General features: G+C 42.7%; 1 protein-coding gene across 4 annotated transcripts; it reads right to left on the bottom strand.

Annotated features, from left to right (window-relative positions):
* Positions 1 to 458: 458 nt before the first annotated feature.
* LOC139417669 (cilia and flagella associated protein 36) lies at positions 459 to 24,917 on the bottom strand. Of its 4 annotated transcripts, none has more exons than XM_071166851.1 (10): positions 24,616 to 24,917; positions 11,515 to 11,579; positions 11,165 to 11,266; positions 8,455 to 8,569; positions 8,075 to 8,162; positions 4,126 to 4,270; positions 3,364 to 3,469; positions 1,998 to 2,140; positions 1,327 to 1,473; positions 459 to 705 (listed from the first exon to the last, which is right to left on the bottom strand). In XM_071166851.1, exons 1-10 carry the CDS (start codon positions 24,716 to 24,718, stop codon positions 622 to 624), a joined length of 1,098 nt encoding a protein of 365 aa, XP_071022952.1. In that variant the 5' UTR covers positions 24,719 to 24,917; the 3' UTR covers positions 459 to 621. The 4 variants fall into 4 exon arrangements, with proteins under 4 accessions (XP_071022952.1, XP_071022953.1, XP_071022951.1 ...); XM_071166850.1 differs by lacking the exon at positions 459 to 705 and adding an exon at positions 897 to 1,083 and having other exon boundaries at positions 24,616 to 24,884; XM_071166852.1 differs by lacking the exon at positions 1,998 to 2,140 and having other exon boundaries at positions 24,616 to 24,884.
* Positions 24,918 to 27,899: the final 2,982 nt, after the last annotated feature.

Genomic DNA, 27,899 nt, shown 5'->3' with positions numbered 1-27,899 from the left:
TTGGGTGGCCTCTACCCCCAGCTATTGCCTATCCCTGATAGACTTAGTTTGAGATGTCAGGAAGAGGTGGAAAGCATTTGTCGGAGTACGTACAGCATCTGTGAATGCCCAAATGTAATTTCAAATGTCTAGAGGTTTTTCTCCCTGAAAAATGTGTACAAAGTGCATTTACTACCACTATCTCCATTCTAAAATTTTGTATACAGTTGATACGTTTTCAGATTAAATGTGACCCTGGCATTAAAGTTGTGGATCTAGCTTTATTTTACTCTGGATACTAGTTGAATTTAATCTGTAAACTTTCATTTGGTTTGAGTGCTGAAAATGTCCAAATGCCTATCCAGTAGGTTTGCCTCTGAGGTACCCATGCGTGTAGATTTAAAACAGGATGTACAAGTTAATTGCATCTTTCCATGCTGACCAGTAGGTTTATTACACAAGATCTCTGGCAGAAAGTGTATAAAATAATAGGATTTATTAAACAGCATACATGATCTTACATAGTTAATATTAATGCACCACTGATTCTATATAAAGATCAATTTTAATACCTTTCCTTTCGCCCCTTCTCAAGCACAGTCCCGGACCATTTTGACTACAATTAAACTCTTGGGGGGGGGGTTACTTCTTGATGACTTCCTCTTTCAGTTTTTCAGCCAGATGTTTTCTTTTCTGTAACTTCTTTTTATCTTCGACAGAGATCTCCTTTGAAGGGAAAACCAAGAAAGTGTATCAAATGTTGAACGGTAGCGTCACATCTACTACAGCAAGGGCTTTATTCAATCCATATCGCCCAAGTTCAGCCTGATTTAAAAGTGATGTTAGTGGCGACTGCATATGCCGGCTCAATTGGAAATGACCCTTTTCATATTGCGCAATCTAAAGCTTCAGCGATCTAGACTGAATAGTAGAAGAGTAGAAGCACACGGGGCAGCAGCACTACAAAGTGGAGACAGTTGTCACTTCAACCCAGATCACCTTGGGTTTATGTCCCCCAACGAGAGAGCTTGCAGGCTGCGATGCATTGACCATCTCTTCCTGTACACTACTAGCACCACCCCTGTTCATTTTAGGAACATAGTCCTTTGATTGGCAAGGCAGCAAAAGAAGAGGGGAATAAAGAGCAGGAACAAAGCACTTTAAAGGGAATAATGTGAACAGAAAATCAAGGGAAACCAATAGAGAAGGTTGCATTAAACTCACTAAAAACATGACACAGGCAGACCAGAGTTGACCGAAGTTCTTTGCTAGCAGAGTTCTACTTGAATTTGCAGTCATCAGCTGTGGTGTGGTGCATTGTTATCTACCACTAATGAAAGCTGTTACCGGTGTGCTGGGAGTGGGGGCAGGGAGTTCCTCTGGTGTGGCTGGTTTGGGTCTCTGCTCTCTTTTCATGGCCTGAAGTTTGTCCCTCTGCTGCCGCAGGTACAGCGCCCTCTGCTGGAGTTGCACCTGCTGCTCTGCTGACAACTCCTGAACACAATCAGAAACACAATCCATCTGTCTTCAGCGAAACTGGTCATGTTGCCTGGGTGTTTACTCAGAGTGCATTTTTTTTATTTTTTTTTATTTTACCTTTATTTAGCCAGGCAAGTCAGTTAAGAACAAATTCTTATTTTCAATGACGGCCTGGGAACAGTGGGTTAACTGCCTGTTCAGGGGCAGAACGACAGATTTGTACCTTGTCGGCTCGGGGGTTTGAACTCGCAACCTTCCGGTTACTAGTCCAACGCTCTAACCACTAGGCTACCCTGCCGCCCCATGCCTGCCGCATGACATATGGCCCTGTGTTAGGGTTAATGTCACATGACCTGGATTTAAAGCTTTTTCATCAAACCCCCTTTTTATGTCCGACGCTTCAGCACCATCCTCAGAAAAATGTAAATAGTCTAATTCTCATTTCTGGGAAAGCCTTATAAACATTCAAATCTATCATGTGACATGATGAACCAAAACACAAAGCCCTTTGTATGGTGTATGCAGTAGGAGAGTCTCACTGTGAACGGCTTGGAGATTCCAGCCTCCTTGCGTGCCTCCTCTATCCAGCCCTCTACTGCCTGGCTACTGCCCTTCTCCCTGGAGACAGCCGGAAGCTCTATGCCCTTCACTGGAACCCTCACAGCAGGAAGGACTCGTGGTTCTGCATCAACACATAACCTTCCATTAGTCACACTACCTGACCAAAAGTATGTGGACACCTGCTTGTCGAACATCTCATTCCAAAATCATGGGGGTTAATATGGAGTTGGTCCCCACTTTGCTGCTATAACAGACTCCACTCTTCTGGGAAGGCTTTCCACTAGATGTTGGAATTTGCTTCCATTCAGCCACAAGAGCATTAGTGAGGTCGGGCACTGGTGTTGGGCGATTGAACCTGCCTTACAATTCATCCCAAAGGTGTCAGGGCTCTGTGCAGGCCAGTCAAGTTCTTCCACACCGATCTCAACAAACCATTTCTATATGGATCTCACTTTGTGCACGGGGGCATTGTCATGCTGAAACAGGAAAGGACCTTTATCAAAATGTTGACAAAGTTGGAAGCACAGAATCATCTAGAATGTCATTGTATGCTGTAGCGTTAAGATTTCCCTTCACTGAAACTAAGGGGCCTAGCCCGCACCATGAAAAACAGCCCCAGACCATTATTCCTCCACCAAAATGTTCAGTTGGCATTGCATGGCTATGCATTCTCCTGGCATCCGCCAACCCCAGATTTTTCCATCGGACTGCCAGATGGTGAAGCGTGATTCATCCCTCCAGAGAACGCGAGTCCAATGGCGGCGAGCTTTACACCACTCCAGCCGACGCTTGGCTTAGCACATGGTGATCTTAGGCTTGTGTGCGGCTGCTCTGCCAAGGAATCCCATTTCATGAAGCTCCTGATGAACATTTATTGTGCTGATGATGCTTCCAGAGGCAGTTTGGAACTCTGTAGTGAGTGTTGCAATCGAGGACAGAAGATTTTTTACACGCTACGCGGTCCTACGCTCTTCAGTAAAGCCATTCTACTGCCAATGTTTGTCTATGGAGTTTGCAAGGCTGTGGGCTCGATTTTGATATACCTGTCAGCAACTGGTGTGGCCAAATCCACTAATTTGAAGGGACATGTAATGTAGATGAACCTTTTAGCATTCATGTGCTATATCTACACTACAGGAAAGGCTTCAAGGGGAACAGACTAGTGTATACTATAAACTGAGGGCAGAGTAAATCCAGTGAACAGTAGGGAAGGTACATCACTACAGACTAGTAATAGAGCAGATGTACTGAGAACATGAAACAGAAGACTGTTTCAAGCACCAAAGTATATGGAGGGGAAACAGTCAGCCAACAGTATTGGAGACTGAATGTAACAGTTATTACCTGATGCCAACTTAGAAGGGGGAGATGTGCTGGTATTGGCTGGACTCATCTGCCCACTACCTCCAGCAGCCTTCAGCTCCCCTCTCTGAGGAGATGTACTGTTCACCTACATGGAAGGCACAGGGCAGCCATGTCATTGCATCTAGCAGTTCTAGTTATGCCACACTGATGTTCACAAAGTTCAGGTTGTACAGCTAACATTTATGGGCGACCACAGGTCTAACAGTGCAATAGCAGACTGTGTGCACTATACTACTAGGAGAGTTACCGTTGCATTTCCATTGACCAGAGGGACAGAGGGCTGGTGGCTACCACTGTCCCACACCTTCACCTCAGCCTTGGGCTGAGCATGTGCAATATACAAGAGAGTTGTCACATACCTCACTTTAGGTTAATATACATGCTAAAAAAACATATATTGTAACGATAATGCGGAAAAAACAGTGTTACAGGTCAAACCTTTAGTTAACAATGTGAGTCCATGTCCTAGAACAGGGCTGGATATCTGCCAGATCATGTACCACTCTGCATTAGTTGATTGATTGAAGACTGTCTAGTAACGTGATATGTAGGGACTGTAAGCTGCTGTACTCATCACTTCCCCTTCTTTTGTGTTGCTGCTCAACTACATAGCTCAAAAGAATACTATGGCTATGAATACATGAAATAGGAACCATTTATCACATTCTACAGGCAGACAAAGTTATGTTCAGTATTTTTGTATTACAACACTGATGAGTCAGTATTAGGTTCATAACTCACCTTGTTGGTCTGTTGAATGGAGGTGGGCCTCTGGATGCTGACTGCCTCTAGAACTGGCCTATCAGAGCAGCTTCTGGACGTGGAGCCGATCTCCTCTGACTGCAATCGCCGAGCCATCTCTAGGTCATAATCCTCCTTTGACCTCCTGTACAAACACACATCGGGGAGATATGTTTACTAGTAGATGGTCGTTTAACTCAGATGATAAGAGTGAGGTTACTTTACATCAAACACCCCCATGGTTTTATAGGGTTGCACTAGTGTGTTTCAATGTGTTACTTGTAGTTGAATACAAAGCGATGTTAAATAACACAGCCATTATTGTCACCATTTAGAGACTATAAAATAAATAAATACTGAGCTATATTGTATGCAAAATAAAAAGGAAAATGTTATTATACTAATACAATTTCTCAGAGAAAAGATTGTTTAAAAAGTAATACTTTTTTTCTCTCCCAAAAGATGGGGTTCAAGATTATTGGCAGCTGTTTTGAATACTTCACCTTGTGAGGATAATGGCACTGAGCCTTTTTATTACATTTTTTATGAGATTGGAGAACACTTAGGGAGGGATCTTAGACCATTCCTCCATAAAGATTTTTTTCCAGATCCTTGATATCCTTTGTCTGTGCTTATGGACTGCCCTCCTCAATTCAAAGCACAGGTTTTTTAACAGGGTTCAAGGTAAAGGGGAAAAAAATTCTAGATCACCTGTACTCCACACACAGAGACGCGTACAAAGCAATCCCTCGCCCTCCATTTGGTAAATCTGACCACAATGCTATCCTACTGATTCCTGCTTACAAGCGAAAATTAAAACAGGAAGCACCAGTGACTCGGTCAATAACAAAAACTGGTCAGATGAAGCAGATGCTAAACTACAGGACTGTTTTGCCATCACAGACTGGAACATGTTCCGGGATTCTTCCGATTGTATTGAGGAATACACCACATCAGTCACTGGCTTTATCAAGAAGTGCATTGAGGATGTCGTCCCACAATGACTGAACATACATATCCCAACCAGAAGCCATGGATTACAGGCAACATTCGCACTGAGCTAAAGGGCAGAGCTGCCACTTTCAAGGTGAGGGACTCTAACCCGGAAGCTTAAGAAATCCTGCTATGCCCCTCGACGAACAAACAAACAGGCAAAGTGCCAATACAGGGCTAAGATTGAATCATACTACAGTCTCCGACGCGCGTCTTATGTGGCAGGGCTTGCAAATTATTATAGACTCCAAAGGGAAGCACAGCCACGAGCTGCCCAGTGACACCAGACGAGCTAAATCACTTCTATGCTCGCTTCGAGGCAAGTAACACTGAATGTGCTGACCAGCTGGCAGATGTCTTCACTGACATTTTCAACATGTCCCTGATTGAGTCTGTAATACCAACATGTTTCAAGCAGATTACCATAGTCCCTGTGCCCAAGAAGACTAAGGTAACCTGCCTAAATGACTACCGACCCGTAGCACTCACGTCCGTAGCCATGAAGTGCTTGGAAAGGTTGGTAATAGCTCACATCAACACCATTATTCCAATTTGCATACTGCCCCAACGGATCCACAGATGATGCACTTTTCTACTGCACTTCACACTGCCCTTTCCCACCTGGACAAAAGGAACACCTATGTGAGAATGCTATTCATTGACTACAGCTCAGCACCATAGTACCCTCAAAGCTCATCACTAAGCTAAGGATATAATAGTAGTGAGGCTATATACAGGCACCAGTTAGTCGGCCTAATTGAGGTAGGTGTGGTTAAAGTGACTGTGCATACAGTGCCTTGCGAAAGTATTCGGCCCCCTTGAACTTTGCGACCTTTTGCCACATTTCAGGCTTCAAACATAAAGATATAAAACTGTATTTTTTTGTGAAGAATCAACAACAAGTGGGACACAATCGTGAAGTGGAACGACATTTATTGGATATTTCAAACTTTTTTAACAAATCAAAAACTGAAAAATTGGGCGTGCAAAATTATTATTTTGCAAGGCACTGTATATGATAAACAGAGAGTAGCAGCAGCGGGGGGGCACATAATGCAAATAGTCCGGGTAGCCATTTGATTACCTGTTCAGGAGTCTTATAGCTTGGGGGTAAAAACTGTTGCCTTTTGGTCCTAGACTTGGAACTCTGGTACCGCTTGCCATGAGGCAGTAGAGAGAACAGTCTATGACTGGAGTGGCTGGGGTCTTTGACAATTTTCAAGGCTTTCCACTGAGACCGCCTGGTGTAGAGGTCCTGGATGGCAGGCAGCTTAGCCCCAGTAATGTACTGGGCCGTACGCACTACCCTCTGTAGTGCCTTACGGTCAGAGGCCGAGCAATTGCCGTACCAGGTAGTGATGCGATCGTGCAGCTGTAGAACCTTTTGAGGAACTCAGGACCCATGCCAAATCTTTTTAGTTTCCTGAGGGGGAATAGGCTTTGTCATGCCCTCTTCACGACTATCTTGGTGTGTTTGGACCATTCTAGTTTGTTGTTGATGTGGACACCAAGGAACGTGAAGCTCTCAACCTGCTCCACTACAGCCCCGTTGATGAGAATGGGGGCGTGCTCGGTCCTCAATTTCCTGTAGTCCACAATCATCTCCTTTGTCTTGCTCATGTTGAGGGATAGGTTGTTATTCTGGCACCACCCAACCAGGTCTCTGACCTCCTCCCTATAGGCTGTCTCGTCGTTGATCACTGTTGTGTCATCAGCAAACCTAATGATGGTGTTGGAGTCGTGCCTGGCCATGCAGTCGTAGGTGAACAGGGAGTACCGGAGGGGAATGAGCACGCACCCCTGTGGAGCTCCAGTGTTGAGGATCAGTGTGGCAGATGTGTTGCTACCTAACCTCACCAACTGGGGCGGCCCGTCAGGAAGTCCAGGATCCAGTTGCAGAGGGAGGTGTTTAGTCCCAGGATCCTTAGCTTAGTGATGAGCTTTGAGGGTACTATGGTGTTGAACGCTGAGCTGTAGTCAATGAATAGCATTCTCACATAAGTGTTCCTTTTGTCCAGGTAGGAAAGGGCAGTGTGGAGTGCAATAGAGATTGCATCATCTGTGGATCTGTTTTGGCGGTATGCAAATTGGAGTGGGTCTAGGGTTTCTGGGATAATGGTGTTGATGTGAGCCATTACCAGCCTTTAGCTCGATGTGGATGTTGCCTATAATCCATGGCTTTTGGTTGGGATATGTAGGTAAGGTCACTGTGTGGACGACGTCGTCAATGCACTTATTGATGAAGCCGATGATTGAGGTGTTACTCCTCAATGCCATTGGATGAATCCCGGAACATATTTCAGTCGATGCTAGCAAAACAGTCCTGTAGCGTAGCATCCGCGTCATTTGACCACTTCCGTATTGAGCGAGTCACTGGTACTACCTGCTTTAGTTTTTGCTTGTAATCAGCAATCAGGAGGATATAATTATGGTCAGATTTGCCAAATGGAGGGCGTGGGAGAGCTTTGTATGCATCTCTGTGTGTGGAGTAAAGGTGGTCTAGAGTCTAAAAATGTGGTAAAACTGATTTCAGTTTGCCTGCATTAAAGTCCCCGGCCACAAGGAGAGCCGCTTCTGGGTGAGCATTTTCTTGTTTGCTTATGGCCTTATAGAGTTGGTTGAGTGCGTTGCTTATGGCCTTATAGAGTTGGTTGAGTGCGGTCTTAGTGCCAGCATCGGTCTGTGTGGTAAATAGACCGCTACGAATAATATATAATGTATATAGCCTCTGTTGTTTTATTGTTCCTTTGGGGGGGGGGGGGGGGTTATCGGGAGCTGTAGTTTTTCCTGGTCTAATAATGTGCTCAGGCAAAACTATGGAACCTACGTGTGCGCCAATGACTAAAGGAAACGACACAACAAAGCCTATGAGAACCTGATGAAAACCCTATTATTATAAAATGAAAGTGCATGTATGAGGGCTGGTGTAATGGCCCCAGTTCTATGAGTCTCTTACTTCAGAACCTCCTGTATAATCTTCATCTCCTGCTGCTCCAGTTCACTCATCACGTCTGCTCCATCTGTGAGACACTCAGGCAGGGCGCCTATGCACACAGGAGGGGAGCATTAGAACAAACAGTTTTGGACCGGTGTAGGCTCATCGGTGCCATTGTGCCAAGTGTCTGTGTGTGTGTGGGCACACCCGCATGATAGAGTAGTGTGTAAACTGGTACGGTAGGCAAGCATTAATCCAGTAACTTTCACAAATCAGGAGGGAATACGCAAGAAATGCGGAACCTCCAATCAAGACATCTGCAAAATCTGAATATGTTGGGAAAGTTACCAGATTTGTTCAACCCTAATTAGGAGTTGTGTGACAACAGTGAAAAGGTGTACCATTTCTCTCTTTAATGACCTGCAGCGCCTGGAGCTGGAGCTCCATGTTCTTCTGCACCATGAGAGACCTGAACATCTGGAAGTCGTCTGTGGCCAGGACGGGCTGGAATACAGTCTGTACAAAAGGTACAGTTAATAATAAGCATGAATACTGTTCTACATCTGCTAACCATCTTAACAAGTCCTATGAATTATTCATATTTGTACTTGTTTCTTTGAGTTCTCTGCCTCTGGGTTGTGCAACCTTGGCAGTTGGCACTGTAATTGAAACTGAGTCAGCTCTGAATTCTCTTCCTCTCTCTGTCCTGAGGCCTACATTATGTGCCTCCTGGTAACTTAAATCACAACCAAGGTCTTTTTCTGGCCTAGGTATGTCCCAGAGGGCACCGCTGGCTCTGAGACTAAGTAACACTCTCCATCAGGAATAGCTCCATCGAGCTGTTCCTGTATCTCACTAACCCGATTTAAGGCCTGACCCACTAATCTGGTCATAGATCAGGTCTACCTGAGCTCCTGTATGTTTAACAGTCTCAGGTTCACAACACCAGCAGATGGAGGAGAAACAGAATGCATCATTGTGTACCTGAACTATTTCCTATTATGTATTTTTATGCAGGGCCATGCATTCTTTGACCATGGAGTTGAACATGATGGGGCATGCTCCTCAGTCCATGACGGGAAGACGCATTTCAAGAAGATCTAGGCTGAAAGTTATCTTGAATGTTTTTTCATGAGAGCACACCCAATCCTATCACATTTCCCCACTCTGACAGTTCATATTCCCTACCATTAGTAGGAAGGTAAAGGGTTGGGAAAGGTGTGGATTAGGCTCAATGGTGAAAAGGTCCTCAGATTCAGACCTCGGGGAAATGCTTCAGCAAGGTAATTAAGTAGTATCACAACCCCGCCCTAGTGGGCGGTGAACTGTCAAAACAGTTGGCATGGAGACAGCAGGTAACAGCATGAGCAGAACTGAAAGGAGCTTGCCTTCAAGTCATTAATATGTAGCCTACATTTCTTCACAGGTAGTTCAATCTGTACCTTTCTTGTTCTTGATTGCTTGCCATGCAACCGAAGTGGCCTGGTCAAGCAGACTGACCGATGCGCTTGGCTTGTTCCACCAGGCTACAACCGAAGTGGCCTGGTCAAGCAGACTGACCGATGCGCTCGGCTTGTTCCACCAGGCTACAACCGAAGTGGCCTGGTCAAGCAGACTGACCGATGCGCTCGGCTTGTTCCACTAGGCTACAACCGAAGTGGCCTGGTCAAGCAGACTGACCGATGCGCTCGGCTTGTTCCACCAGGCTACAACCGAAGGCCCATTTCATAAAATCAGTAAACAGGTCTCCAGGATAAGTGAGTATTCTTGCACTAAAAGAAACACTGTAAACATTGTTTGTTTATCTACACACATCAAATGTGCATAACCTAGGCATACTTGTAGTGCAAGAAGAATAGTTTGGGATTTATCCCAGAAACCTGGTAATTGAGTTTGATTAGATAGGGCCCAAAGTTAAATTGTAACAATATCACAGGGAGTCCCTGTAGAAACCCATCCCATAGTAAACTACCTCATTAGAGTTGTTCAACTCTGGCACTGTCCACTCCTCCTTCCTGACCTGCAGCATACCACCCTGCATACCACTGCTGGCTTGCTTCTGAAGCTAAGCAGGTTTGGTCCTGGTCAGTTCCTGGATGGGAGACCAGATGCTGCTGGAAGTGGTGTTGGAGGGCCAGTAGGAGGCACTCTTTCCTCTGGTCTAAAGAAAAATATCCCACTGCCCTGTGTAGGGTGCCATCTTTCGGATGGGACGTTAAATGGGTGTCCTGACTCTCGGAGGTCATTAGAGGTCCCATGGCACTTATCGTAAGAGTAGGGGTGTTAACCCTGGTGTCCTGGCTAAATTCCCAATCTGGCCCTCAAACCATCACGGTCACCTAATAATCCCCAGTTTACAATTGGCTCATTCATCCCCCTCCTCTCCCCTGTAACTATTCCCCAGGTTACTGCTGCAAATGAGAATGTGTTCTCAGTCAACTTACCTGGTAAAATAACAAATAAATAAAACTGTGCAATAATTATTCCAAATGACTTGGTTAGCTTCCAGTTCAGTGCAGACCTGAACTTTGTAGCGCTTGGCTTCATCAAAAGGCAACTAGGCCTTTGGGATGTCAAAGAGCTCATCTCTACTGTCAGAGACGTACTGTGTATTACATTACTTGATGAGTCATCACAAATTAACTCCGTCATTACATTGATGGTGCATTAAATGAATTGTCCTGAGATGGAGGCTATTGAATTCCGCCCAGATACATCTTTCAGTATGGCCAGAGTCCAAAAAAAGAGACCAATAGCTGGCAAGTTCCCAGCAACCATTAGACATCAACATAATACAAATCCCCTATATATGTCATCACAGCAGGCAAGTGACAGATCGGAGTGGCATTGACATAATGTTATTTTTAGGGAGAGTCTTTAATGCTGTATCCAGAGAGAGCTCTTGCCCTGGCCCAAACATAGACCTAGGTATTTTCAGAGCAATGGTTTACATTTTCCTTCCACTGACTTGTGTAAAGCACTGAAGGATATGTAAATATCTAGATGTTCTGTTCTCAACCCATTTGTATTGTAAAGGTGCACACTCATCCGTCTACATCTACGTAGCTGGCATAATTTGTGGCAGTGTATAGGAAAGCTGATCGAGCTTACCTGTAAGGTTTTGGACTTGGCAAAAGGAGAGGAGCAGGCCTCCAAAAACTGCTGCTCATCGATGCCAACCTCTTGCATGTAGGTTTCTAACAACTTCTCCACCTGAAAGTAAATGTAGCTAGTTGCATCACTGTTTTCCAGAGACAAAACATTTGATGTTAAGACACTGACAAACTATTCATGACTAACTCAGCCATTCCACATCTTGATTCAGGACTAATTTATGGAATTGCAGACCCTTCCAGAATATGTCTATTTTAGATACATGTGTAACGATAAATCATCATAATAAGAAACCCAATGCATAATAATGTTGCAAGCCATTCCAAAGACTGTAGCTAGCTACTCACCAAATGCTTGTACTGCTGATGGATTTCTGTATAAGTCAATTTATTTTCATCATCGTCATCAAAAACTGAAAGAAAATGCTAAATTGGTCAACTATGCAAACTTGCATGCATAATATCTGAATTAAACAAGTAGGATGACACTGCTTATTGACATACATTCTTAATTTACATTTTAGCCATTTAGCAGATTTACAAGAGCAAATAGGGTTAAGTGCCTTGCTTAACTTCTTTGGGATAGGGGGCGGTATTTTTCTTTTTTTCTTTTTTCTTTTTTTGAATTTTACCCCTTTTTCTCCCCAATTTCGTAGTATCCAATTGTTGTAGTAGCTACTATCTTGTCTCATCGCTACAACTCCCGTACGGGCTCGGGAGAGACAAAGGTTGAAAGTCATGCGTCCTCCGATACACAACCAACCAAGCCGCTGCTTCTTTAACACAGCGCACATCCAACCCGGAAGCCAGCCGCACCAATGCGCCGGAGGAAACACCGTGCACCTGGCCACCTTGGCTAGCGTACACTGCGCCCAGCCCGCCACAGGAGTCGCTGGTGCGCGATGAGACAAGGACACCCCTACCGACCAAGCCCTCCCTAACCCGGGCGACGCTAGGCCAATTGTGCGTCGCCCCACGGACCTCCCGGTCGCGGCCGGTTACGACAGAGCCTGGGCGCGAACCCAGGACTCTGATGGCACAGCTGGCGCTGCAGTACAGCGCCCTTAACCACTGCGCCACCCGGGAGGCCAGGGGGCGGTATTTTGACATCTGGATGAAAAGCATGCCCAAAGTAAACTGCCTGCTACTCAGGCCCAGAAGCTAGGACATGCACATGGATAGAAAACACTCTAACGTTTCTAAAACTGTGAAAATAATGTCTGTGAGTATAACAGAACTGAAATGGCAGGCGAAACCCTGTGGACAAACCATCCCCCAAAACTTTTTTTCACCCTACCACTGATTTCAATGGCTGGCACTTTGATAATAGGGCGAAATCGTGCCTGATTGCAGTTCCTAGGGCTTCCACTTGATGTCAACAGTCTTTAGAAAGAATTTCAGGCTGGGGTTTGGAAGAATTTGCCAGAAATCATAGTTTTTCTAGGTTTCTCCCATTTTGGCTGTAGTGTTTCGAAGCGTGTGAATAAGAGCACGTTCTTTGGTATTTTTCTCCGGTAAAGACAATAACGATTCTCCGTCTTAAATTATATTGTTTATTTGTGTATTAGGGTACCTAAGAATTGATTAGAAACGTTGATGGGATTGTTTGGATAAGTTTATTGGTAACGTTTGGGATTCATTTTGTATGCATTTTGAAGGAGAGAAAACTAGTGGATTATTGACTGAGGCGCGCCAGCTAAACTGAGTTTTTATGGATATAAAGAAGGAGTTTATCGAACAAAAATACCATTTGTAATGTAACTGGGACCTTTTGGAGTGCCAACAGAAGAAGATCTTCAAAGGTAAGGCATATATTATATCGCTATTTCTGGTTGAAAATGATCTATCCTCAGATAATCGCATGGTTTGCTTTCGCCGTAAAGCCTCTTAAATCTGACACGGTAAACGACCTATTTCTCAGGACCAGATGCTAGAATATGCATATAAAATTGACAGCTTAGGTTAGAAAACACTAACGTTTCCAAAACTGTAAAAATATTGTCTGTGAGTATAACAGAACTGATATTGCAGGCAAAATCCTGAGAAAAATCTAATCAGGAAGTGACTCATATTTTGAAACCTTTGTGTTCCTATGCATCCCTATTGACCACTGAAAGGGATATCAACCAGATTCCTTTTTCTACGTCTTCCCTAAGGTGTCTACAGCCTTTAGACGTAGTTTCACGCCTTTATGTTGAAGAATGAGCGTAAACGACCACATTGCGTAAGTGGCCAGCTGATGGCTCTGAGTGATTCTTGCGTAAAAGAGAGAGGTAGCCATTTTTCCTCCCGGTCCTACTGAAAAGCCAACTGTCCCGGTTGATATATTATCGAATAGACATTTGAAAAACACCTTGAGGATTGATTATAAAAAACGTTTGCCATGTTTCTGTCGATATTATGGATATAATTAGATTTTTTTCCCCCGGTGTTGTCGTGACCGCTATTTCCGGTGGATTTCTGAACATAACGTGACAAACAAACAGAGGTATTTTGGGTATAAAAAATTAATCTTTATGGAACAAAAGGAACATTTACTGTCTAACTGGGAGTCTCGTGAGTGAAAACATCCAAAAATCAAAGGTAACCGATTAATTTGATTGCTTTTCTGATTTTCGTGACCAAGCTTCCTGCTGCTAGCTGGACATAATGATATGCTAGGCTAGGCTAATGATATGCTAGGCTATCGATAAACTTACACAAACACTTGTCTTGCTTTCACCGTAAAGCATAATTTCAAAATCTGAGACGACAGGGTGATTAACAAAAGACTAAGCTGTGTTTCGCTATATTTCACTTGTGATTTCATGAATATTAATATTTTCTAGTAAGATTATTTGACCGTTGCGCTATGCTAATTAGTGATTAGTGTAGTTGATGACAATTATCCCGGATCCTGGATGGGTAGTTCCAAGAGGTTAAGTGTGCCTTGAATTCTAAATAAATCACAGACAGTGTCCCCAGCAAAACACCCCCACACCCCAGTGCTTCACGGTGGGAACCACACATGCAGAGATCATCCGTACACCTACTCCGAGTCTCACAAAGACATGGCGGTTGGAACCAAAAATCAAAATTTGGACTCATCAGACCAAATTACAGATTTCCATCAGTCTAATGTCCATTGCTTGTGTTTCTTGGCCCAATCAAGTCTTCTTATTATTGGTGTCCTTTACTAGTGGTTTCTATGCAGCAATTTGACCATGAAGGCCTGATTCACACAGTCTCCTCTGACCAGTTATTGAGATGTGTCTGTTACTTTAACTCTGTGAAGCATTTATTTGGGCTGCAATTTGTGAGGCCAGTAACTCGAATGAACTTATCCTCTGCAGCAGAGGTAACTCTGGGTCTTCCTATCCTGTGGTGGTCCCCGTGAGAGCCAGTTTCATCATAGCACTTGATGGTTTTGGAGACTGCACTTGAAGAAATGTTCAAAGTTATTTTTCGGACTGACGGACTTCATGTCTTAAAGTAATGATGGATTGTCGTTTCTCTTTGCTTATTTGCGCTGTTCTTGACATAATATCTGGCATGAGGTGGAAACACGCCCCCCTCATAGAGAATGGGAGCTCACATCTTTCAACATGTTTTTTACAAAAGGATAGATTGAGTTAGATAAACTTGAATTTTTTGGCAGGAACATATGCAGGATGCTACTCTCCACAGCATGGCCTTCCCTCCAGACAAAAACTCCAAACCTATAACCTAATTTTGACCAAAATTAACTGGAGAGATTACTGCTTCCAAGGTTATTTTTCCAAGCTATACAGAGGGTGCTCTAGCAAACAAACAGCAGAGACCTGAGGACACCATTCTAACCTGGAACTGAGGTCTCAGGGTTGAAAGGACAGACCAGATACACATTCAATTAGCACTAAGGTGTGAAGTAAAAGAGCTTTTGGCCCAACAAGTGTCAGGAGTCTTTGAAGCATCCTCTGAAGCCCCCTCCTGCTGTTCAAAGACCATTTCCTGGCATTTTCTACAAGAAATCTGCCTCCAGAAATAAAAGCTTCTTCCAAGTGGGTGTGACACCTTCTCCCTGGGTTCCACCTGGCAATCTGTTCACCGTCTGCCCTTGCCTGTCTCCCCCTGTCTGGTACAGGTTCCTCCACCACACTCACCCCTCTCTGTTCACCGTCTGCCCTGGCCTTTCTCCCCGTCTGGTACAGGTTCCTCCACCACACTCACCCCTCTCTCCCAAGGTTTCGCTCGCCTCCAGCACACAGGCACTGTTGGGGCGGGTGACTCTTACAACTTACAATGGCTAGCCCCAAGTCATTATATATTTTATTTGTTTCTTGTGCATCTTGCTATTTTTCTATTTGCATCATGACTCCTGCATACTTTGTTGACTACAAACTGTCTTTACCCAACCGCGGGACAGACTGTTTGTTCCCACACTCGGGATTCTGATTCTCTATTGGTTACACAGACTTTTGGCCTCCCATCCTATTCTAACCACCTCTCGCCAGCTTTGTATTCATGTTACTTGATGAAATTTCTATACAATATGATCTTGTTGACATCTGATGCAAATTCAAAAGTAATAAATCAGCACTGCAGAGCTCTCCCTGTACTATGCCATGCCTTGATTACATTTCTGTTGATGATATCTGGAAATGTGCATGTACAGTCGTGGACAAGTTTTGAGAATGACACAAATATTAATTTCCACAAAGTTTGCTGCTTCAGTGTCTTTAGATATTTTTGTCAGATGTTACTATGTAATACTGAAGTATAACTACAAGCATTCCATACATGTCAAAGGCTTTTATTTACAATTAATATGAAGTTGATGCAAAGAGTCAATATTTGCAGTGTTGACCCTTCTTTTTCAAGACCTCTGCAATCCGCCCTGGCATGCTGTCAATTAACTTCTGGGCCACATCCCAACTGATGGCAGCTCATTATTGCATAATCAATGCTTGGAGTTTGTCAGAATGTGTTTTTTTTGTCCACCCGCCTCTTGAGGATTGACCACAAGTTCTCAATGGGATTAAGGTCTGGGGAGTTTCCTGGCCATGGGCCAAAAATATCGATGTTCTGTTCCCCGAGCCACGTACTCACTTTTGCCTTATGGCAAGGTGCTCCATCATGCTGGAAAAGGCATTGTTCGTCACCAAACTGTTCCTGGATGGTTGGAAGAAGCTGCTCTCGGGGGATGTGTTGGTACCATTCTGTATTCATGGCTGTGTTCTTAGGAAAAATTGTGAGTGAGCCCACTCCCTTGGCTTAGAAGCAACCCCACACATGAATGGTCTCAGGATGCTTTACTGTTGGCATGACACAGGACTGATGGTAGCGCTCGCCTTGTCTTCTCCGGACAAACTTTCTTCCGGATGCCCCAAACAATCGGAAAGGGGATTCATCAGAGAAAATGGCTAACCCAGTGCTAAGCAGTCCAATCGCTGTACTGTTTGCAGAATATCAGTCTGTCCCCGATGTTTTTCCTGGAGAGAAGTGGCTTCTTTGCTGCCCTTCTTGACACCAGGCCATCCTCCAAAAGTCTTTGCCTCACTGTGCGTGCAGATGCACTCACACCTGCCTGCTGCCATTCCTGAGCAAGCTCTGTACTGGTGGTGCCCCGATCACGCAGCTGAATCAATTTTAGGAGAAGGTCCTTGTGCTTGCTGGACTTTCTTGGGCACCCTGAAGCCATCTTCACAACAATTGAACTGCTCTCCTTGATGTTCTTGATGATCCGATAAATGGTTGATTTAGGTGCAATCTTACTGGCAGCAATATCCTTGCCTGTGAAGCCCTTTTTGTTCAAAGCAATGATAACGGCACGTGTTTCCTTGCAGGTAAACATGGTTGACAGAGGAAGAACAATGATTCCAAGCACCACCCTCCTTTTGAAGCTTCCAGTCTGTTATTCAAACTCAATCAGCATGACAGAGTGATCTCCAGCCTTGTCTTCGTCAACACTCACACCTGTGTTAACGAGAGAATCACTGACATGATGTCAGCTGGTCCTTTTGTGGCAGGGTTGAAATGTTCTTTTGGGATTCAGATCATTTGCATGGCAAAGAGGGACTTTGCAATTAATTGGAATTCATCTGATCACTCTTCATAACATTCTGGAGTATATGTAAATTGTCATCATACAAACTGAGGCAGCAGATTTTGTGAAAATTTATATTTGTGTCATTCTCAAATCTTTTGGCCAAGACTGTACACCCTGGCCCAACTACTGTTGCTAGCCCCAATTCTGACGTGTGCTCTGATATCTGCTCTCGTAAAAGCCTGTGTTTTCTGCACGTTAACACTAGAAGCTAATTACCTAAAATGGATCAATTGAAAGTGTGGGTTCACAGCTCCAATCCAGATGTGTTGGTCATCACTGAGACGTGGTTAAGGAACAGTGTTTTGAATACTGATGTTAACCTTCCTGGTTATAACCTTTTTCGGCAAGACAGATCTTCCAAAGGTGGAGGAGTAATAATCTTTACCAAGGATCACCTTCACCTCAGTTGTCTATTTCAATAATCCCCCCAAAATTTGATTTGCTGGTTTTAAGCATTAAACTTTCAAATAGTTATTTGATTACTGTTGATGGGTGCTATCGTCCTCCATCAGCACCGGCCTGTACCCTACCTGCCCTAAGCTATCCCCTGGCCCCTTACACTAAGTTAGGAATTGTCCTGCAAGGTGACCTAAACTGGGACATGCTTAAACCACCTGACCAAGTCCTAAAGCAATGAGACTCCCTAAATCTTTCTCAGATTATCACCAATCCCACAAGGTATGACTCCAAACATCCACTCTCCTCGATGTTATCCTCACAAATAATCTAGTCTGGTGTTTTCTGTAATGACCTTAGTGATCACTGTTTTACAGCCTGTGTTCGTAATGGCTGCTTAGTGAAAAATCCTGTCCTGATTTGTCATAGACGCTTGCTAAAAAACTTGAACGAGCAAGCCTTAAATCATGAACTGGCCTCTGTAAAATGGTATAGAATCAGCTGATCCCCTCTGTCGAAGACGCTCAGACCTTTTTTTATATTTTCAGTGGTATTGTTAACAAACGCCCCCATGAAGAAAATGAGAATTAAAAACAGCCTCAGCCCCCCGTTCAACCGTGATCTCGCAGAGTTACTCCACCTCAAGAATTGCATTTGGCGAAAGGCTTGGCACACGTATACTCAGGTTGACTGGCTATCGTTCAGGCAAATGAGAAATAAGTGTACTCAAGCTATCCAGAAGGCCAAAGTTAGTTACTTGAAGGAAAAGCTTCTCTTTCTGTGGGTCTAACCCCAATAAGTTCTGGAGAACAGTCAAAGTCCTGGAGTATAAACCCTCCCCCTCACAGCTGCCCATGTCCCTTAATGTTGATGATGTAGTCGTTGCTGACAAGAAGCACATGGCTGAGCTCTTTAAAATTACCACTTCATTAAGTCAGGATTCCTATTTGACTCAGCCATGCCTCCTTGCCCATCCAACATTTCCTCATCTTACACCCCTTCTAACGCGACTATCCCCGATGCTTCTCCCTCTTTTTCCCATGCCCGCTACAAAGTTTCTCCCTGCAGCCAGTCACTGAGTCCGAGGTGGAGCTCCTTAACCTGTTTAGGGTAGAGGGCAGCATTTTCACTTTTGGATAAATAGCGTGCCCAAACTGAACTGCCTCCTACTCTGTCCCAGATCCTAATATATGCATATTATTATTAGTATTGGATAGAAAACACTCGGAAGTTTCTAAAATGGTTTGAATCATGTCTGTGAGTATAACAGAACTTATTTAGCAGGCGAAACCCTGAGGACAAACCATTCAGATTTTTTTTTTAAGTCACTGTCTTTTCAATATGTTTTCATGGGGAATCCAGAATTCTAATCGACTTTCCTGCAGTTCCTACCGCTTCCACTGGATGTCACCAGTTTGTAGAAATTAGTTGAGGTTTTTCCTTTGTGTAATGAAGAAGTACCATAGCTCAGAACGAACGTCACTTCATGTGTACCTTTTGATAGAGGCGCGTAACCAGAAAAGTAGCATCAGTTAGTTTTGCTCCTGTATTGAACACAGATCATCCCGTCTTCAATTTGATCGATTATATACGTTTAGAAATACCTAAAGTTGTATTACAAAAGTAGTTTGAAATGTTTTGGCAAAGTTTACAGGTAACTTTTGAGATATTTTGTAGCGACGTAGCGTAAGTTGGAAGAGGTGTTTTTCTGGATCAAACACGCCAAATAAATGGACATTTTGGATATATATCGACGGAATTAATTGAACAAAAGGACCATTTGTGATGTTTATGGGACATATAGGAGTGCCAACAAAAGAAGCTTGTCAAAGTTAAGGCATGATTTATATTTTATTTCTGCGTTTTGTGTCGCGCCTGCAGAGTTGAAATATGCTACTCTCTCATTGTTTACTGTTGTGCTATCATCAGATAATAGCATCTTATGCTTTCGCCGAAAAGCCTTTTTGAAATCTGACATGTTGGCTGGATTCACAACGAGTGTAGCTTTAATTTGCTATCTTGCATGTGTAATTTAATAAAAGTTAGATTTTTATAGAAATGTATTTGAATTTGGCGCTCTGCATTTTCCCTGGTTATTGGCCATGTGGGACGCAAGCGTCCCGCCTACCCCAGAGAGGTTAAACTTGACCCCAAAAAAACATCTGGGTCAGAGGGTCTAAACCATTTCTTCTTTAAGGTTGCTGCCCCTATCATCGCAAAGCCTGTCTCTCCTTTTTGGGGAGGTTCCCATTGCTTGGAAGGCAGCCACAGTTCATCCTTTACTTAAAGGAGCTGATCCTACTGTTATAGGCCTATTTCTATTTTGCACTGTTTATCAAAAGTGTTGGAAAAACTTGTTAATAATCAACTGACTGGCTTTCTTGATGTCTATAGTATTCTCTCGGGTATGCAATTTGGTTTCCGCTCAGGTTATGATGTCTCACTGCAGCCTTAAAGGTCTTTAATGATGTCACCCTCGCCCTTGATTCTAAGCAATATTGTGCTGCTATTTTTATTCACCTGGCCAAAGCTTTTGGCCTGGTTTGCTAACTTGAAAATAAAATAAAAGAGTGCCGCACACTCTAGGAGCTCAGATGCAAAAATGTAATTACCAACGTTTCGACAGCCAAACTGTCTTCATCAGGGTATATTCACAAACACTGCGGGATGACTCGTTTATATAGTGTCAAAAGACACAGGTGTCTGTAATCATGGCCAAGAGTGGCCTAATATCATTGGTTAATAATCAAATATTAAAATGTCATACAAAGAACAACATACAAACAACAAATGGATAGTCTACGTTGAGACCGAAGGGCGCAAGGGTCTTTAAATTAAAGATCCAGGCAGCCTCTCGTTTTAACAATAAATTATCAAGGTCACCCCCTCTCCTAGGGAGGGTGACATGTTCGATGCCAATATAACGCAGAGACGAAATCAAGTGGCCTGCCTCCAAGAAGTGGGCCGCAACTGGATAAGAAAGTTTTTACACCTAATGGTGCTACGATGCTCTGAGATACGTACTTTTAATTTGCGCTTTGTTTAACCTACATAATTTTTACAACAAGGACAAGTTATAAGATAAATAACTGCCTTAGCGGAGCACGTAATAACACCTTTGATTGGGATCGATTTCCCTGTTTGTGGGTGTTTGAAGGATCTACATTTATAAAGTGCCATTGCATTGAGCACAGCCATTACATTTGTAATTTCCATCCAGTAGGGGCGCAAATAGACGTTGTTCAGGAATATCTTGGGGTGGTAAATCAGAGTGTACCAATTGGTCTCTGAGATTTCTGCCCCGCGAGAATACGACCAAGGGAAGGTCCGAAAACACATTACCGAGACTATCATCGGATTTTAGGATGTGCCAATGTTTGTGAACAATTCCCTTAATTTGTTCAGAGCACTTTGAATAGCGGGTAGTTAGAACGCAAGAATGCGTCTTTTTGCGAGACTGACCTTGAAAAAGGTAATGTCTCGTTTTGTTTTGAATTTTCTCAATGGCAATATTAATCTGATCATTCTTGTAGCCCCTCTCCTTGAACTTTCTTTGCGTCTCAGCCATATAGGTGTGCGTTTCTTTTTCTTCTAGATAACTGGTTTGCTAACTACCTCACTCAAAGAGTGCAGTGTATAAAATCTGCTGTCTCAGCCACTGGCTGTCACCAAGGGAGTACCCCAAGGCTCAATCCAGGGCCCCACGCTCTTCTCAATTTACATCAACAACATAGCTCCGGCAGTAGGAAGCTCTCTCATCCATTTATATCCAGATGATACAGTCTTATACTCAGCTGGCCCCTCCCCGGATTCTGTGTTAAATGCTCTACAACAAACCTTTCTTATTGTCCAAAAAGCTTTCTCTACCCTTAACCTTGTTCTGAACACCTCCAAATCAAAAGGTAATGTGGTTTGGTAAGAAGAATGCCCCTCTGTTATTACTACCTATGAGGGTTTAGAACTTGAGGTAGTCGGCGCATACAAGTACTTGGGAGTATGGCTAGACGGTACACTGTCCTTCTCTCAGCACATATTAAAGCTGCAGGCAAAAGTTAAATCTAGACTTGGTTTCCTCTATCGTAATCGCTCCTCTTTCACCCCAGCTGCTAAACTAACCCTGATTCAGATGACCATCCTACCCATGCTAGATTACGGAAACATAATTTATAGATCGGCAGGTAAGGATGCTCTCGAGCGGCTAGATGTTCTTTACCATTCGGTCATCAGATTTTGAGCTATATGTGCAGATTTTGCGTTATAATTTTGCGCTATACGTGCAGCACAGCCTTCCTAAACTAGCCCACAATGTCTGCAGTGTGGATTGAGCAGTCAACAAGTCAAACAGTCATTTGAAAGAGTAACAACATTTCAGTGAGACAACTCTAAGGTGAAATCCATTAATGCCAAGATAATATAATTAATTGCCCTTTTTTAATGGCCAGCACTGTAGCCAGCATCATAGCATACATATCGATGAATCTTTGTGACATATGAAATACGAGTAATAGTGTAATCAATGTGTAATAACGATGTAAAAAATGTATTAACGCCTTAAATTATGTGACAGTCATATTCAGGTCCTGTTTGGTCAACAAACTTATTTGACACTCAAATAGTGTTATTTGACACTCAAATAGTGTTATTTGACACTCAAATAGTGTTATTTGACACTCAAATAGTGTTATTTGACACTCAAATAGCCTTACCTGTATATATATTTTTCTACTGTATTATTGACTATGTTTGTTTACTCCATGTGTAACTCTGTGTTGTTGTTTGTATCGCACTGCTATGCTTTATCTTGGCCAGGTCGCAGTTGTAAATGAGAACTTGTTCTCAACTAGCCTACCTGGTTAGATAACGGTGAGAAAAAAAAGAAAAAAAAATATTAATAGTATATTTTTTGACACGCAAAGACCCAAATGGCATTCCATAGAAATCCTGGTTGAGAATGAAACGACTGAACAACGAAACCGCACAGCAAGTAAATGAAAGAAATTGGTTTTGATTATGTTTTACTGGTAAGAGGACATACGTAAATGGCAACAAAATAACTTTTTGGTCAGTGTGGTGTGTGTAACCTTTATTTAACTAGGCAAGTCAGTTAAGAACAAATGGTGTATCATGTCAAAACATTGAGACATTGAACAGCTTCCATGCTCATTTGCATAGACTACCTAAATAACATTGAACAGTTGAATGTAACTCCTAACTTGAGCTTGGGTTTATGTAGTCTACACTTACATCTAATTTACCAAACAAAGAACACCATAATTTCAGCTTGTGGCTAGGTATACCATCATTCGTCCATGGTTGATTGGATCTTTGGAAGTTTAGAAGTAGTCAGCTACCATTACATTAGCTTTTTTTTAAAACTTTAGGCGGCATTCTGCCTTCTCCCTACAGTTTTCAGCCATTAACTTCCCCTACGGCTACCTCATTGTGAACTACAATCCCTACGCTGTGGTTTAACCTTTATAAATGTCAATAGTAGTTGCTTGTGATATGGCTTTTGAAATATATAGCCCTTATCTTTCATCAGCGAGAAACAATCCTTTAAATTTAAAATATACTTACTGTAGCACAGATCTATACTGCTATGGGAGCTTCCATCCGGCAAAACTACACTGTAGCAGTTACAGATCTAAACAGCTATGGCTGCCTCCATCCCACGAAACTACACTTCTGGAGTTACGCTTCCACACAGGTGTTCAGAGCATGCTAGACAGCCAACTAGCACCTCGTCTTCAGTAAACAAGCGCTGAAACATGGATATGGCTGTGTGGGAACATTAACCCTAACAATGTGTGTATCAATTTAACCTTTTGTTTTTAGAAAATTATTTCTCGCTGTTATGAAATATGGTCCTTATGTTTACAAAACAGTACGGCAAGCGATGCGTGTTAGCTTTCAAAAAACTCCCATAAAGAAGATACTATCATCAATAGGGCTAAAGCAGTTGGCGTCTATGAATGGGGTACCATTACATTAGCCCTATAAATAAGATGCCAAATTAATGACATTAACAAAACTTTTACCTGTAAGTCAATGTATTCGAGTTCAACCCTAATTTCAATGTTTACAACGCTTGTTAAAATGAGATGAAAACAGTACTGGTTAATGACTTTTTTCAAATCCAATGAATTTTTCACGTTGATTCCATGTCACAACACGTTGACCAATTAAGTTGATTCAACCAGTGTGTGCACCAGTATCTGTATGCTAACATCCAGAAAGCGCCGATTCCCCACTGTAAGCGTTATAATGTAAATTCGTTGATAACCAAATATGGAGTTTCGCTGAGCAAGTATCTTCATTTACTCCCGGTATGTACTTCCAAAAAAGGTCCAAAAAAAAATCACAAATTACTGCCACGATCAGGTCGGAAGAATACAACAGCTCAATCATATCACACTGGATGTTTTTCGGTTGCTTGTACATTTTTATTTAGACATTTTTTGGAAGTACATACCGGAAGTAAATGCAGAGAGTTGATCAGCGAAACTCAATAGTTGGTGATCATTCTAATGCAGATCTGGTGAATTGTGCGTTTGAATCGGAACTTTCTAGGCGTTCGAGTGGTCTCTACGCACATATGTATACTGTTTCACCCAGTGGATAACTAGTTTATTTGCTTAAAGTATTAACTAAGCTATAATAAGACATGTTGGATGAATGTCGCTCAAACATGTGAAGCACTGACGCATGCCAAACAACTGAGCTGGAAAATCACTGCTCCCTTTCGCCAACAAAAACAAAAACATTACGCGCTTGAAGCTAGCTAGCTACAGTAAAAGTTTTAGCTAGCTAATGCCACCTAGATTTAATAGCTAACGCTAGCTAGCTGGCTGTTATTCAGCTTGATAGCTAGCTCACTCGAGCAGGGGTGCCAATGATGATTCCAGCATGTGTAATCCTGGTCCTGAAAACCGTTTATAATAATTGTCTTTATCGTAAAACGTAGAAAAACAAATGGCCTTTCTTACCTGTGCATTTGTTTTCCAAGAAGTCAGTGTATGGAATGACCCATTCAGGACTTCCCAAATATCCAGCGATGCTCTCCACAACCCACTCGCTGTCCTCAGCCATGTTGGCTAAAAATACACTGTAGTGCTCTTCAGGCGAGGAAGGATAGTCTTGAAATTAAACAAAATGCACAACTGAAGTGTAAGTATGCATACATTTGTTGAGATCTAGCTAACAAGCTAGTCCATGTATTTTTAGTATCCCTCTCCGTAGCTGCAGAAAATCTGAAATGCGCACTCATGAATTTCGAAGTGGTCGAATGGGTTGACTCCTAATCGGTCCCTATGGTAACCGATTACATCAGCGTTTAGCGTTCTACAAATTGAACAGCCCATCAGGTGTGTGGCAGTGTGGTAACCTAGTAAGTGTTTAATTCTTTGTGATCCTTTGAACGCACAATACTAATAATCCCTGACATTTCTCTGTAAACTACCTACATTACCTGAATAGTGATTTAGGCTACATTGCCCGTCTATTGGCGCTGTTGTGTAGGGCGAAGTTTCCGTGTGCTAGTTGAAGATACCTCTCTATGCCTGAATAGGGTGATAGTGTGCATAGCCAAGAGACTGGCAATCTAGTTTCATGATTGAGAGCCCCCACACCCTTGTCACCCGGGCGCTGTGGTAAATTAACCCCAACTCTTGAGATAGGATTAATTAGTTCACAGGTTAAACCACCACAGTTTAAATCACACGTAATCTGAAATGGATAGTCACTAAAGCGCGTAGACCTACCTGAATTTGGATAGTTACCGGGGTTTGGACTGGACTTGACGTGTCCAGTAGCCTCTGAATAAAACCACAATACATACATAAGATTTTTTTTTATTAAGAGTAAACATTAAATGTATCAATTCGATATAGGCATCAAGGTTATACAATAAATATACACTCCTTTTGTATTTTGAAATATATATTGTTAAAATAAGGCTGTCTATTGTACTTTAGTCCTACAGTTCATAAAGGCAGGGCATGCAACAATGGGCATGCCAAAATTAAGCAAAAAAAGTATGTTGTATTATGCATAAGAACATATTTGTAAGGCATAACTTACTCTGCTTATTTGTACATTTGGAAACAGAGATGGTGTAATGTACACTAAACAAAAATATAAACGCAACATATAAAGTGTTGGTCCCATGTTTCATAAGCTGACGTTTTCCATATGCACAAAAATATTATTTCTCAAATTTTGTGCACAAATTTGTTTGCATCCCTGTAAGTGAGTATTTCTCATTTGTCAAGATAATCCATCCACCTGACAGGTGTGCATATCAATGGGCTGATTAAACATAATGATCATTATAGGTGCACCTTGTGCTGAGGACAATAAAAGGCCACTCTAAAATGTGCAGTTATATCACACAACACTATGCCACAAATGTGTTTTGAATGAACGTGCAGTTGGGATGCTGATTTCAGGAATGTTCACCAGAGCTGTTGCCAGAGAATTGAATGTTAATTTCTCTACCATAAACTGTCCTCATGTCATTTTATAGAATTGGGCAGTACGTCCAATATGCCTCAAAACCGGAGACCACGTGTATGGCATCATGTTGGTGAGCGGTTTTCTGATGTCAACGTTGTGAACAGAGTGCCCCATGGTGGCGGTGGGGTTATGGTATGAGCAGGCATAAACTATGGACAACGAACACAATTGCATTTATCGATGGCAATTTGAATGCACAGAGCTCCCGTGACGAGATCCTGAGGCCATTTATCTGCTGCCATTACCTCATATTTCAGCATGATAATGCACTGCCCCATGTCACAAGAATCTGTACACAATTCCTGGAAGCTGAAAATGTCCCAGTTCTTCCATGGACTGAATACTCGCCAGACATGTCACCCATTGAGCATGTTTGGGATGCTCTGGTTTGACGTGTACGACAGCATTTTCCAGTTCCCGACAATATCCAAGATTTTCGCACAGCCATTAGAGGGGTGGGACAACTTTCCACATGCCACAATCAAATGGTGGTCAACCAGATACTGACTGGTTTTCTGATCCTATCATCTTTTTTTAAGGTATCTGTGACCAACAGATGCATATCTGTATTCCCAGTCACATGAAATCCATAGATTAGGGCCTAATGAATTTATTTAAATTGACTGATTTCTGTATATGAACTGTAACTCAGTAAAATGTCATGTTGCGTTTTATATTTTTGTTCAGTATATAATTAACTGGTGGGACATATTGTCCTCCAGAGGGCAGTCATTGTACTGTAATAGTATCGAAATGAATGGTTATGTTTGAGAGCATCAAAACCGCAATGTATTATGAGTCAATTTTGACTGACTGATAAACAAATAATGAGCCGCTATTTACAATGCAAGGTGATTTGTAGAACAGTCAGTCGGCAGTCGCCTGCACTGTCGGCTGCAATGTCGAACCAGCTTAATCAATGTCTTCAACACAGGAGGTTGGTGGCACCTTAATTGGGGAGGACGGGCTCGTGGTAATGGCTGGAGCAGAATGAGTGGAATGGTATCAAATACATCAAACACATGGTTTGATGCCATTCCATTTGCTCCCTTCCAGACATTATTATGAGCCATCTTCCCCTCAGCAGCCTCCACTGGTCTTCCATGTGTTGTGATGCAATGCGCTTTTAAATTAACTGTAAATCACCTTGACCACAGTGGTATCCTTCAAGCTATTATTACAATCATACCTTTTAAATGAATTAATTTACCATTCAGTAGTAGCGTATGACATGTTTGCCTACTGTGGATGTACAAATCTAATCTAACATTTTGAAAAACTACACAGGAGACTATTCTAATAAAATGTAGGCTGTCTGTCTAATGCGCAAGTGATGATGAGGACTAAGACTATTCATTAATCTTTACTTTGTATTCAGACATCTTTTGTGCTTGTTTGCAGGTGAGAGAAAGTCTTTCCTTGGGGCGGCAGAGTGGTTAGAGCGTTGGACTAGTAACCGAAAGGTTGCAAGTTCGAATCCCCGAGCTGACAAGGTACAAATCTGTCGTTCTGCCCCTGAACAGGCAGTTAACCCACTGTTCCTAGGCCGTCATTCGAAATAAGAATTTGTTCTTAACTGACTTGCCTAGTTAAATAAAGGTAAAATAAAAACAAACTCTAGGTGGCAACAGTGAATCAGGGACAGTTTATACTGTAGGTTGTATCTGGGACACACCCACATTTGGTTTGCTCTGATCTGTTATGAATGGGTTCGATGTATAGGTTAGGAAATGTTTATCCCAGAATTGCTACATCA

Source organism: Oncorhynchus clarkii, chromosome 1 (genome assembly GCF_045791955.1).
Source record: "Oncorhynchus clarkii lewisi isolate Uvic-CL-2024 chromosome 1, UVic_Ocla_1.0, whole genome shotgun sequence".
Lineage (NCBI taxonomy): Eukaryota > Metazoa > Chordata > Actinopteri > Salmoniformes > Salmonidae > Oncorhynchus > Oncorhynchus clarkii.
Note: the sequence above shows the minus strand (reverse complement) of the source record. Positions and strands in the feature narration are given on the sequence as shown.